Genomic DNA, 14,521 nt, shown 5'->3' with positions numbered 1-14,521 from the left:
GTAGAGTGTCTAAACACCAGTACATTCTATAATAACACCAGAAGATTAGATGTGACACAAGTAGAGTGTCTAAACACCAGTACATTCTATAATAACACCAGAAGAAGATTAGATGTGACACAAGTAGTGTCTAAACACCAGTACATTCTATAATAACACCAGAAGAAGATTAGATGTGACACAAGTAGAGTGTCTAAACACCAGTACATTCTATAATAACACCAGAAGAAGATTAGATGTGACACAAGTAGAGTGTCTAAACACCAGTACATTCTATAATAACACCAGAAGAAGATTAGATGTGACACAAGTAGTGTCTAAACACCAGTACATTCTATAATAACACCAGAAGAAGATTAGATGTGACACAAGTAGTGTCTAAACACCAGTACATTCTATAATAACACCAGAAGAAGATTAGATGTGACACAAGTAGAGTGTCTAAACACCAGTACATTCTATAATAACACCAGAAGATTAGATGTGACACAAGTAGTGTCTAAACACCAGTACATTCTATAATAACACCAGAAGAAGATTAGATGTGACACAAGTAGAGTGTCTAAACACCAGTACATTCTATAATAACACCAGAAGAAGATTAGATGTGACACAAGTAGAGTGTCTAAACACCAGTACATTCTATAATAACACCAGAAGAAGATTAGATGTGACACAAGTAGTCTCTAAACACCAGTACATTCTATAATAACACCAGAAGAAGATTAGATGTGACACAAGTAGTCTCTAAACACCAGTACATTCTATAATAACACCAGAAGAAGATTAGATGTGACACAAGTAGAGTGTCTAAACACCAGTACATTCTATAATAACACCAGAAGAAGATTAGATGTGACACAAGTAGAGTGTCTAAACACCAGTACATTCTATAATAACACCAGAAGATTAGATGTGACACAAGTAGAGTGTCTAAACACCAGTACATTCTATAATAACACCAGAAGATTAGATGTGACACAAGTAGTGTCTAAACACCAGTACATTCTATAATAACACCAGAAGAAGATTAGATGTGACACAAGTAGAGTGTCTAAACACCAGTACATTCTATAATAACACCAGAAGAAGATTAGATGTGACACAAGTAGAGTGTCTAAACACCAGTACATTCTATAATAACACCAGAAGATTAGATGTGTTGCTAGTAGTTTTTAAATACATCCTAATGCTAATTAATAATAACAGATTTGTTTTTAGATGTATACATTTTTTTAGCCTTTTTATCCAATCGACTTCATTTATATAGAACATTCTAGAAAACAACACATGTGCTGCACATTTACAAGCAGGATACAACTAAGGAGAGTCAATGGTAAGAAACACTAGGGAAAATTATATCATTATAGCAGATTAGGTGACCACGCCCATAACCACGCCCCTGACCTTCTTGGCAGTCTCTGCTGTTGTAGCATGTTGCTAGCTACACCTCTGTTCCAATGTAATAAACACCTTGTTGGATACTTCACATTACACTCTGGTCATACTATGTTCCATGTATTCTATATGTTCCATGTATTCTATATGTTCCATGTATTCTATATGTTCCATGTATTCTATATGTTCCATGTATTCTATATGTTCCATGCATTCTATATGTTCCATGCATTCTATATGTTCCATGTATTCTATATGTTCCATGTATTCTATATGTTCCATGCATTCTATATGTTCCATGTATTCTATATGTTCCATGCATTCTATATGTTCCATGCATTCTATATGTTCCATGTATTCTATATGTTCCATGCATTCTATATGTTCCATGTATTCTATATGTTCCATGCATTCTATATGTTCCATGTATTCTATATGTTCCATGCATTCTATATGTTCCATGCATTCTATATGTTCCATGTATTCTATATGTTCCATGCATTCTATATGTTCCATGTATTCTATATGTTCCATGCATTCTATATGTTCCATGCATTCTATATGTTCCATGTATTCTATATGTTCCATGTATTCTATATGTTCCATGCATTCTATATGTTCCATGTATTCTATATGTTCCATGCATTCTATATGTTCCACGCATTCTATATGTTCCACGTATTCTATATGTTCCATGTATTCTATATGTTCCACGCATTCTATATGTTCCACGCATTCTATATGTTCCACGCATTCTATATGTTCCACGTATTCTATATGTTCCACGTATTCTATATGTTCCATGCATTCTATATGTTCCATGCATTCTATATGTTCCATGCATTCTATATGTTCCATGCATTCTATATGTTCCATGCATTCTATATGTTCCATGCATTCTATATGTTCCATGTATTCTATATGTTCCATGTATTATATATGTTCCATGCATTCTATATGTTCCATGCATTCTATATGTTCCATGCATTCTATATGTTCCATGTATTCTATATGTTCCATGCATTCTATATGTTCCATGTATTCTATATGTTCCATGCATTCTATGTTCCATGCATTCTATATGTTCCATGTATTCTATATGTTCCATGTATTCTATATGTTCCATGCATTCTATATGTTCCATGTATTCTATATGTTCCACGCATTCTATATGTTCCACGCATTCTATATGTTCCACGTATTCTATATGTTCCATGTATTCTATATGTTCCATGCATTCTATATGTTCCATGCATTCTATATGTTCCATGTATTCTATATGTTCCATGCATTCTATATGTTCCATGCATTCTATATGTTCCATGTATTCTATATGTTCCATGTATTCTATATGTTCCATGCATTCTATATGTTCCATGTATTCTATATGTTCCATGCATTCTATATGTTCCACGCATTCTATATGTTCCACGTATTCTATATGTTCCATGTATTCTATATGTTCCACGCATTCTATATGTTCCACGCATTCTATATGTTCCACGCATTCTATATGTTCCACGTATTCTATATGTTCCACGTATTCTATATGTTCCATGCATTCTATATGTTCCATGCATTCTATATGTTCCATGCATTCTATATGTTCCATGCATTCTATATGTTCCATGCATTCTATATGTTCCATGTATTCTATATGTTCCATGTATTATATATGTTCCATGCATTCTATATGTTCCATGCATTCTATATGTTCCATGCATTCTATATGTTCCATGTATTCTATATGTTCCATGCATTCTATATGTTCCATGTATTCTATATGTTCCATGCATTCTATATGTTCCATGCATTCTATATGTTCCATGCATTCTATATGTTCCATGTATTCTATATGTTCCATGTATTCTATATGTTCCATGCATTCTATATGTTCCACGTATTCTATATGTTCCACGCATTCTATATGTTCCACGTATTCTATATGTTCCATGTATTCTATATGTTCCATGCATTCTATATGTTCCATGCATTCTATATGTTCCATGTATTCTATATGTTCCATGCATTCTATATGTTCCATGCATTCTATATGTTCCATGTATTCTATATGTTCCATGTATTCTATATGTTCCATGCATTCTATATGTTCCATGTATTCTATATGTTCCATGCATTCTATATGTTCCACGCATTCTATATGTTCCACGTATTCTATATGTTCCATGTATTCTATATGTTCCACGCATTCTATATGTTCCACGTATTCTATATGTTCCATGTATTCTATATGTTCCATGCATTCTATATGTTCCATGTATTCTATATGTTCCATGTATTCTATATGTTCCATGCATTCTATATGTTCCATGTATTCTATATGTTCCATGTATTCTATATGTTCCATGTATTCTATATGTTCCATGCATTCTATATGTTCCATGCATTCTATATGTTCCATGCATTCTATATGTTCCATGCATTCTATATGTTCCATGCATTCTATATGTTCCATGCATTCTATATGTTCTATGCATTCTATATGTTCCATGTATTCTATATGTTCCATGTATTCTATATGTTCCATGCATTCTATATGTTCCATGTATTCTATATGTTCCATGTATTCTATATGTTCCATGCATTCTATATGTTCCATGCATTCTATATGTTCCATGTATTCTATATGTTCCATGCATTCTATATGTTCCATGTATTCTATATGTTCCATGCATTCTATATGTTCCATGTATTCTATATGTTCCATGTATTCTATATGTTCCATGCATTCTATATGTTCCATGTATTCTATATGTTCCATGCATTCTATATGTTCCATGCATTCTATATGTTCCATGTATTCTATATGTTCCATGCATTCTATATGTTCCATGCATTCTATATGTTCCATGCATTCTATATGTTCCATGCATTCTATATGTTCCATGCATTCTATATGTTCCATGTATTCTATATGTTCTATGCATTCTATATGTTCCATGCATTCTATATGTTCCATGCATTCTATATGTTCTATGCATTCTATATGTTCCATGTATTCTATATGTTCCATGTATTCTATATGTTCCATGTATTCTATATGTTCCATGCATTCTATATGTTCCATGTATTCTATATGTTCCATGCATTCTATATGTTCCATGTATTCTATATGTTCCATGTATTCTATATGTTCCATGTATTCTATATGTTCCATGCATTCTATATGTTCCATGTATTCTATATGCTCCATGTATTCTATATGTTCCATGTATTCTATATGTTCCATGCATTCTATATGTTCCATGTATTCTATATGTTCCATGCATTCTATATGTTCCATGCATTCTATATGTTCCATGCATTCTATATGTTCCATGTATTCTATATGTTCCATGCATTCTATATGTTCCATGTATTCTATATGTTCCATGCATTCTATATGTTCCATGTATTCTATATGCTCCATGTATTCTATATGTTCCATGTATTCTATATGTTCCATGCATTCTATATGTTCCATGTATTCTATATGTTCCATGCATTCTATATGTTCCATGCATTCTATATGTTCCATGCATTCTATATGTTCCATGTATTCTATATGTTCCATGTATTCTATATGTTCCATGCATTCTATATGTTCCATGCATTCTATATGTTCCATGTATTCTATATGTTCCATGCATTCTATATGTTCCATGTATTCTATATGTTCCATGCATTCTATATGTTCCATGCATTCTATATGTTCCATGCATTCTATATGTTCCATGCATTCTATATGTTCCATGTATTCTATATGTTCCATGTATTCTATATGTTCCATGCATTCTATATGTTCCATGCATTCTATATGTTCCATGTATTCTATATGTTCCATGCATTCTATATGTTCCATGTATTCTATATGTTCCATGCATTCTATATGTTCCATGCATTCTATATGTTCCATGCATTCTATATGTTCCATGTATTCTATATGTTCCATGCATTCTATATGTTCCATGTATTCTATATGTTCCATGCATTCTATATGTTCCATGTATTCTATATGCTCCATGTATTCTATATGTTCCATGCATTCTATATGTTCCATGTATTCTATATGTTCCATGCATTCTATATGTTCCATGCATTCTATATGTTCCATGCATTCTATATGTTCCATGTATTCTATATGTTCCATGTATTCTATATGTTCCATGCATTCTATATGTTCCATGCATTCTATATGTTCCATGTATTCTATATGTTCCATGTATTCTATATGTTCCATGCATTCTATATGTTCCATGCATTCTATATGTTCCATGCATTCTATATGTTCCATGTATTTTTCATTTTCACATCACAAACACATCATTTTCCATGTGTTTTTACTGCACGCTAGATCTATTTCTATTGTGTTGATGTGTTTCTACCAGCTTGTTGTACATAAATGCATGCATATATTTGCCTTTCTTCATTCACTTTGCATTCATTGAATAATAAACCTTACTGTAGTTCAAAGAAAAAGAGTGTTTTTAATCAAAGTGTCAGGTAAAGTGTCCTCCAACATGTTGGTGATGATGATAGCTCGTGCATCATTTGGAAGAAGAAATAAAGAATGTTGGTGTGCTTTAACAAAGATGAACAACTAAGTCAAGAAATAAAGAATGCTGGAGGCCAGTGTGTGTTAACAAAAGAGCCGCACGTCGGGGCCCGCGGCGGCGTGCACTTCACTACTTCCACCGGAGACGAGGCGGCGTGCACTTCACTACTTCCACCGGAGACGAGGCGGCGTGCACTTCACTACTTCCACCGGAGACGAGGCCACGGTGGCGTGCACTTCATTACTTCCACCGGAGACGAGGCCGCGGCGGCGTGCACTTCACTACTTCCACCGGAGACGAGGCGGCGTGCACTTCATTACTTCCACCGGAGACGAGGCCGCGGTGGCGGCGGCGTGCACTTCATTACTTCCACCGGAGACGAGGCGGCGTGCACTTCATTACTTCCACCGGAGACGAGGCCGCGGTGGCGGCGGCGTGCACTTCACTACTTCCACCGGAGACGAGGCGGCGTGCACTTCATTACTTCCACCGGAGACGAGGCCGCGGTGGCGGCGGCGTGCACTTCATTACTTCCACCGGAGACGAGGCCGCGGTGGCGGCGGCGTGCACTTCACTACTTCCACCAGAGACGAGGCCGCGGTGGCGGCGGCGTGCACTTCACTACTTCCACCGGAGACGAGGCCGCGGCGGCGTGATTACTTACCCGGAGACGAGGAGAAGGAAGCGGTCGCTCGTCCTCTTCGGTTCCCTTCCACCAGACGGCGAGTCTTCAGCCGCTACAACTACGGCTTTCGACGATGTTGTGTGCCGCCGACGCTTGCGTGATAATCCCAACCGCCGGAGGTGGACGCAGACGGCGTTTAGAAGCGAATATTGTCGGTGGACATTGTCAGCGTCTCTTCCTCCCCGTCGTTCGGCTTCGTCAAGCAGCGGATGTGGTTAGTGCTGGGGCAGGAAATTAGCACGCGTCGCAGCTTTCAGAACAAAAGCATAGCCATGTTATTCGTGAAGTTATTTTACAGCCCTACGTTTGATTACATCCAACTAAAAGAAGCAAATCCAATTATTATATATATATTTTTTAAATACACTCCTTTTTTTTCAAACGAGCGCGTTATGGCTAAACAATTATTTTATTTTCAATTCGCATTAACCGGCTTCCGGTATAATGTGAACTTCATTGTCACTGCGCATCCACAACGTTGGTCTCTGACGTCACAATTACGTTCATCGACGACAGAAATTTCACGGTGATAAAGCAACAAAAAAAGCGTACCTTTTTGTCGCCAGTAATCATAACAAGCCCGTACAATTAAAAGGCAGACTGGTAAATGATAGAACGAATATGCACAAAAGAGGTTTATGTGAAATTGCCTGCGTCCATGATCACAACGTGCAAGCCTTTTATGCCATCGCGGGAAGACGATGAGGGATTATTGCTAGTCCGATAGTTTGGTCTGCAGGTCGACATTGAAATGGATATTCTACACTGAACAGCTCATATGTTCCATGGTGGAAGAAGTGTGTTCAGTTTATGAGCATGGCGGTTAAAGCTGCCTAAAATATGCTTGCATTGAACAAAGAGCAGAATGTATTTGGTTATTCCTGATTTGTGCAGGTAAACAAAGCCACATGACTTGTGCAGGTAAACAAAGCACCATGACTTGTGCAGGTAAACAAAGCACCATGACTTGTGCAGGTAAACAAAGCACTATGACTTGTGCAGGTAAACAAAGCACCATGACTTGTGCAGGTAAACAAAGCACCATGACTTGTGCAGGTAAACAAAGCAACATGACTTGTGCAGGTAAACAAAGCAACATGACTTGTGCAAGTAAACAAAGCACCATGACTTGTGCAGGTAAACAAAGCACCATGACTTGTGCAGGTAAACAAAGCACCATGACTTGTGCAGGTAAACAAAGCAACATGACTTGTGCAGGTAAACAAAGCACCATGACTTGTTCAGGTAAACAAAGCACCATGACTTGTGCAGGTAAACAAAGCAACATGACTTGTGCAGGTAAACAAAGCACCATGACTTGTGCAGGTAAACAAAGCACCATGACTTGTGCAGGTAAACAAAGCAACATGACTTGTGCAGGTAAACAAAGCACCATGACTTGTGCAGGTAAACAAAGCACCATGACTTGTGCAGGTAAACAAAGCACCATGACTTGTGCAGGTAAACAAAGCAACATGACTTGTGCAGGTAAACAAAGCACCATGACTTGTGCAGGTAAACAAAGCACCATGACTTGTGCAGGTAAACAAAGCACCATGACTTGTGCAGGTAAACAAAGCACCATGACTTGTGCAGGTAAACAAAGCAACATGACTTGTGCAGGTAAACAAAGCACCATGACTTGTGCAGGTAAACAAAGCAACATGACTTGTGCAGGTAAACAAAGCACCATGACTTGTGCAGGTAAACAAAGCAACATGACTTGTGCAGGTAAACAAAGCACCATGACTTGTGCAGGTAAACAAAGCAACATGACTTGTGCAGGTAAACAAAGCAACATGACTTGTGCAGGTAAACAAAGCAACATGACTTGTGCAGGTAAACAAAGCACCATGACTTGTGCAGGTAAACAAAGCAACATGACTTGTGCAGGTAAACAAAGCACCATGACTTGTGCAGGTAAACAAAGCAACATGACTTGTGCAGGTAAACAAAGCAACATGACTTGTGCAGGTAAACAAAGCAACATGACTTGTGCAGGTAAACAAAGCAACATGCACAATGGACCACTGGCTCCTAGCGGCAATAAGAGGAAGTACATGGATCTGCTGTTGCGTAATAATGTCTCAGCCCCTCCCCCCCATCTTTTTTTTACAAGTGAAACATCCATCCATCCAATATGACATATTCATGATGGTTGATTAAAATGTATGTTTAGATGTCCATCATCCTGCAGTATTTCCATAGCCAAGTCGTATTTTGGCTTGCAATGCATTGCTATTTTTAGAAATGAAATGAGCAGCATTGGCAGAAGACTTCCATCTTCAGCCTGAGGTGTTATTTGACTATTCAGTCACACAAAAATACATATTTGTACATTTCTGTCAATCGCCTTCATTGAGGGCCACATCAGTTATGGACGCTTTTTAAAAATATGAATGAGCGGTAGAAATGGATGGTTGGAATGTGGGTAATAACCTGTAAGTAATCATGATTAATATTGTAGATTGAAAAAACCATCATTTGACAGCACTAATATAAATGTACGACCTCCCATGCATTTGATTAGATGTTATGCACAAACTTGCTTTGAAACGACAATTAGTATCTTGACATAAATGTTTTGAGCAATATGATGTAGAATAAAGACATGAAGTATTTGACACATAAAATGAGGTTATATTTCAAGCTTGCAAGTTGATAAAGATTGACAGACAAAAAGGTGGAGAAGCAAAGTTTATTTTGAAAAAGGTTTCACTCTTTCGCCTCCACTTTCTCTGGCTCTGCTTTCTTAGCGCCTGCTTTCTTTAGGCCTTTCTTTAGGCCCGCTTTCCTCGGGCCCGTTTTCTTTGCGCGCACTTTCTTTGCGGCCGCTTTTTTTGCGTCCGCTTTGTCTGTGCCCCCTTTCTTGGCTGCGTCCGCTTTCCTTGCCGCCTTCTTTGCTGCGTTCTGCAGCCTTTTCACCTCAACCTTGATGAGCCTGTTCCTCTGCAGAAGCAACGTGTATCATTACAAACAGCTAGTTAAGGAGGTACACTTGTAGTCAACAGCTAGTTTATCAGCTGTGCAGAAGACTGCTTCTTCATGCAAAGTGTTGTGCAAGGACAAGACTTACAATCCTCCTGGCCTGCATCACCCTGTAGCGGTCAAAGTCAGACATTTTGGCCCTCTGCAAAGAAGTTCAAAGTATGCATTAAACCTGGGATGGAATTCTTGTACAACACTTTGTTCAGTTGAGATATAAAAAACCCAAAAGGTACAACTGCCTGTAAAAATATTAGTTGCACCTTTTTCTGTGGCGGCACATTCAAAATGGAGAAAAAAGCAACAATAAGCAAGGAAAGCTGCTTGTCATGTCTACTCCAAGTTGGACACATACCACAGTAATCTTTGCTATCTTGTATATGTGACATGATGTACTTCCACTAGTACGGAGCTTGTAATGGACAACTGGTTAGAGTGGACACTTGCTAAAAGCCAGGCTTCAAACTGACTTTTGTCATAACATCTTTCTAAAATTCATTTGACAAGAGAAGCATGAAGATATTTCTTTTAGTGGCAGACACCTTATAACACACACAGGCCATTAAAAACAATGTTTCCTGGGATGTATGGCACACAAATCAAATACATTTTTATCACAAAAAATTAGATTTACGATTTTATCCCCCTGTTTTTTTTTACAGAAACCATTAAATACAAATGACAGTGATAATTCAAAACAAGTTTTTCTTTTATTGGGTTCAAAACTAGTAGTTGGAAATGACACTGCATCTTATTCTTAGCAAAATTCTAATTTGTATAAGGTTGTTCTTTTTAGACCAGATATTAATTGTACTTTTTATGGAACAATTTTCAAAGAATTAAAATAATTGCTTCCCTTGCAAAGCAATAATTCTGTTAACAAAAATGCAGCATTGCATGCAAATAAAAACTTCTGTCTTGAATGACATACTTGTGAAAATAAACATGCAGTATTATATGTTGTATGCATAGAGGATTGTAATAGTTTCAGTAAGTGGATAAAGTAAAGAGACTTTTTCATTGTTGGTGTGCTTTAGTGATGCATGGTGCTTCTTTCTCATCATCTCCATACAAACCTGCTGGAAATGATCCCACCACACGAAGGTGACTTCTTGTTTGCCTGCTCAACAATTGTATTTGCCACACTCCACTGGAGGCTTCATGTTCACATGCTGGAACAAGTTAGTTGTGCTGATGCCTTTTTCAAACAAACGCCTGGTGCCGCAAACCCAAATACAACACTTTTCTATTCTTTGGAACAAATGTCTCGCTCTCATTAGCGTTAGCCATGTTTGGCTATGTGAGCCGCTAAGGAAGTAAGGGAGCGGGCGAGGGCTACGGAAGCTCCTGAGGGGCAGAAAGTATGGCGGAGCAAGTGGAGAAAAAAAGTGATTTTTGAATAGTCTGCAACAAAAAAGTAGAATATATAGATAAAATTGATATATGGCCCAGATGTAGCGTGCACTAATTAAAGCGGTACCAATAATTGATTGGTATCCATGATTTATTCCATTTAGATGTAAGTGTAGTTTGTGCAGACCTAAAGAAAAGCTGCACCGTCAACAGCACCATCATTTCCCCAACACAGCAATAGGCTGCATTTGAGGCAGCTTCTTTAACGGCCAGCGTTCCCGTGGACTTTCAAACATCGCCGTAGCCATGCTGCTTTTTTAGGTGGCTCATCAGGTTGGATGTGTTGAAGCTCGATGGGTTTTTTCCTTCCTTGTGGAATGTTTGCAAAACATTTGGGGCAAATAGCAGCTGGCAAAATGTTTTCTCTTCAACACACACGACTATGTTTGTTTACAGTGAGCTAAATGTATTCAGCTCAGCAGCCTGAGATAGGAGAAAAGGAGCACTTGATTTGCTTACCCTAACCCACCATAGCAGCGCATATATCCATTATCAGAAGATTACTGGTACAATTCCTCTTATGTCATACACTCAGGTTTTTATGGGGACAGACTTTTTTTGCAAACTCCACTGGTGTGGCAGGACATTTCTCAAACACCAGAGTGTGGGAAATGTGTTTGTAAGGTGTCAATCTGAGCTAAGGCTGGACAATTCATCACATTTCAGTTTTGACTGCTTTTTCACAATCATGAATATATAATCATTAGATGAATAGGCCACACAACATGCATGCACATTTCAGAGCGAAAGGGATGAGTGAGCACAAAAAGTTTGGGATCTCACCACGGTTGCTCTTTTTTTATTTGACACAGTGCTAGTATGCCTAAACCAGGGGTCAGCAACCTTTATCACTCAAAGAGCCATTTTGACGAGTTTCACTAATTAAAGAAAACAATGGGAGCCACAGAACTTTTTAGAAATTGAAAATGAAATAACACTGCATACAAAGCTTTATTTTGCTTTGTTTTAACCAGGAGTCTCAGACACACGCCCGGCCCGCACCTAATTATGACCATTTAATGTTAATGTGGCCCGCAACTTTTGTATGAATGCTGCTTGACAGCGTCATACCTGCCAACCCCCCCAATTTTCCCGGGAGACACCCGAAATTTAGGGAGTGATGTCACTGCCTTTAGCGCCCTCTACAGACTGCTCAAACAGCGTACCTGCTTGGCTACAAGTTGAATACAGCTTCTGCTAGCACACGTGGGAGACAGCAAGGCATACTTGCTCAACAGCCACACAGCTTACACACCAAAAAAGAATGAAAAACACATTTCTGGAGAACATCCGCACTGTAACACAACAGAACGAATACCCAGAATCCCATGCAGCTGTAACTCTTCCGGTCTACATTATACACCCCACGCTACCACCAAACCCCGCCCACCTAAACCGACGCACGGAGGGGGGTTGATGTGTGGGGGGGTTCGGTGGTAGCGTGGGGTGTATAATGTAGACCGGAAGAGTTAGGGTTGCCTGGGATTCTGGGTATTGGTTCTGTTGTGTTTATGTTGTGGATGTTCTCCTGAAATGTGTTTGTCATTCTTTTTTTGGTGTGGGTTCACAGTGTGGCGCATATTTGTAACGTAACAATGTTAAAGTTGTTTTATACGGCTACCGTCAGTGTAAGCTGTGTGGCTGTTGAGCAAGTATGCCTTGCTGTCTCCCACGTGTGCTAGCAGAAGCTGCATACAACATGTGGCCGGGCTGGCACGCTGTTTGTGCAGGCTATAGAGGATAATAAATGCAATGCCATCACAGCACACCCAGCATTAAATTGTTAGGGTGAATATTGGAGAATATTTGCCCCGGGATATTTCTAGGAGAGGCACTGAGAGCCGTAAGTCTCCTGGGAAAATCGGAAGTATGCAGCTGAGCCGCATCAGAGTGGTCAAAGAGCCGCGGGTTGCCGACCCCTGGCCTAAACAATAATCACTAAACTCAACAATAAAACTAAGGCCGTATATTTTCCGCGTCTACGTAACCGTGGAAGTAGTCACATAATCGGCCTGCAAAATATCACAGAAAAGGACATAAATGTGAGTGAAACGCTGTCATTGTGAGATGGAACAATTGTTTGGGAACTCATTTATCTCCAACACAGCGACTAAACTAGCAAGAACAATCCAAACTCCTCTCATCTGCTTGTGAAGGATATAACAATGTATAAAGAGGATAGCAGTCGCACCTGGAGAGATGTTTTCTTTTAAAGAACTGCCTCTTTACTTCTCAAGCTGAGACAGCACTCTTACCCCCTTCACAATAATAGTGCGGCACGCTACAGAATTAAGCTTTCAAAAAAGTACCTTACACAAGCATAATGTACTTAAAACACTTGATACTTTTACACAATTAAGCTTCGACATAAAATACTGGTCAATATTGTCCAAATGTGAGGATTTTTGCATTTATTAAACACGTTAAATGTTATTTGACAGAGAGCACACACTCTATTGTGGCAAAATAAGCGTGAGGGGATAAATAACGGGATTAAAAAACATTTGTTTATGATATTGCTATTATTTCAATTTATCATTACTATTTTATTTGTTGTGGTTTATTCGTCACAAAAGTACACAGTTTTTTTTTTTAACTATTGTATTTTTCGGATTATAAAGTGCACTTGAAACCCCTTCATTTTCTCAAAAATCGAGAGCGCACCTTTTTGCAATTTTATTTGGCACATGGTGTAATGATAAGTGTGACCAGTAGATGGCAGTCACACATAAGATATATTGTCAGCACATTAGGGCTACTGTTGTCAGACGTACTGTGCTTCAACATATGGGGATTATTATGGTTTGGTATGAAAACCCCAAAATGGCTAATTGACATTATCTGGCGTTTTGTTTAGCAATATTATGCAAAACCTTTTTTTTTTAACCTTCTGATGTGTACTTGAGAACTGCTTAAGTCCTGAAATGTTGCACACGTCCACCGCAATTGTCATCCGTGCCGACGCCGTAGTTGATAAGCTGCTTCTTTTTCTCTATCTTCTTGTTGTGTGACATTCATCCTCCGCTGTTGTCATTTCTAATAGAAAGTAGTGTCAAGTTCTTACTTTTATCTGTCAGTAAACTCACCATGAAAGCACTAAAACATACCGGTGTAGTGACTTTACATTATTCACCCATGGTAACTTTAGTTATTAGAGAGTTCTGGGCGGATGGTTTTTCACGAGACACATTTCGGGCGTTGTTGTTGCACTAGTGAGCCACGGATGAGAAGATGCTGCCTCGTTATTGATTGAAGTAAAGTGTGAATGTCATTAAAACAGTTAGTTCCATCTTTTGACACTTCTTCCACTCCCGTCCTTGCACGCTACAACAAAGATGACGGGGAGAAGACGCTGTTGAAGGTGATAAATAAGACCGCCCACAAAACGGCAACTTGAAGATGTGTAAAACATCATCTATGCAACATTTTCACCACTACATGTTATGTAGATCTTTTACATTTAGAAAATAATCATAACATGACT

At 38.5% G+C, this 14,521-nt stretch overlaps 2 protein-coding genes across 9 annotated transcripts in view; both read right to left on the bottom strand.

The window, feature by feature from the left end:
• The window catches only part of snrka (SNF related kinase a), a 59,683-nt gene extending 52,828 nt beyond the window's left edge, over window positions 1-6,855 (bottom strand). The window contains exon 1 of the mRNA XM_062028957.1: window positions 6,619-6,855. The gene's annotated coding sequence lies outside the window, so the exon portion shown is untranslated. The remainder of the gene's footprint in view (window positions 1-6,618) is intronic.
• A 2,468-nt stretch (window positions 6,856-9,323) lies between these two features.
• The window catches only part of LOC133636311 (growth factor receptor-bound protein 10-like), a 148,773-nt gene continuing 143,575 nt past the window's right edge, over window positions 9,324-14,521 (bottom strand). For all 8 annotated transcript variants that reach the window (XM_062030184.1, XM_062030185.1, XM_062030186.1 and 5 more), the window contains 2 exons: window positions 9,716-9,769; window positions 9,324-9,588 (listed from right to left, as the gene is read on the bottom strand). In XM_062030184.1, coding sequence (XP_061886168.1) covers window positions 9,355-9,588; window positions 9,716-9,769 — 288 coding nt within the window. In that variant the 3' untranslated portion in view covers window positions 9,324-9,354. The remainder of the gene's footprint in view (window positions 9,589-9,715; window positions 9,770-14,521) is intronic.

The sequence above is a fragment of the Entelurus aequoreus genome, linkage group LG20 (genome assembly GCF_033978785.1).
Source record: "Entelurus aequoreus isolate RoL-2023_Sb linkage group LG20, RoL_Eaeq_v1.1, whole genome shotgun sequence".
NCBI classification, from domain to species: domain Eukaryota; kingdom Metazoa; phylum Chordata; class Actinopteri; order Syngnathiformes; family Syngnathidae; genus Entelurus; species Entelurus aequoreus.
This window is presented reverse-complemented; position numbering and strand designations above follow the sequence as displayed.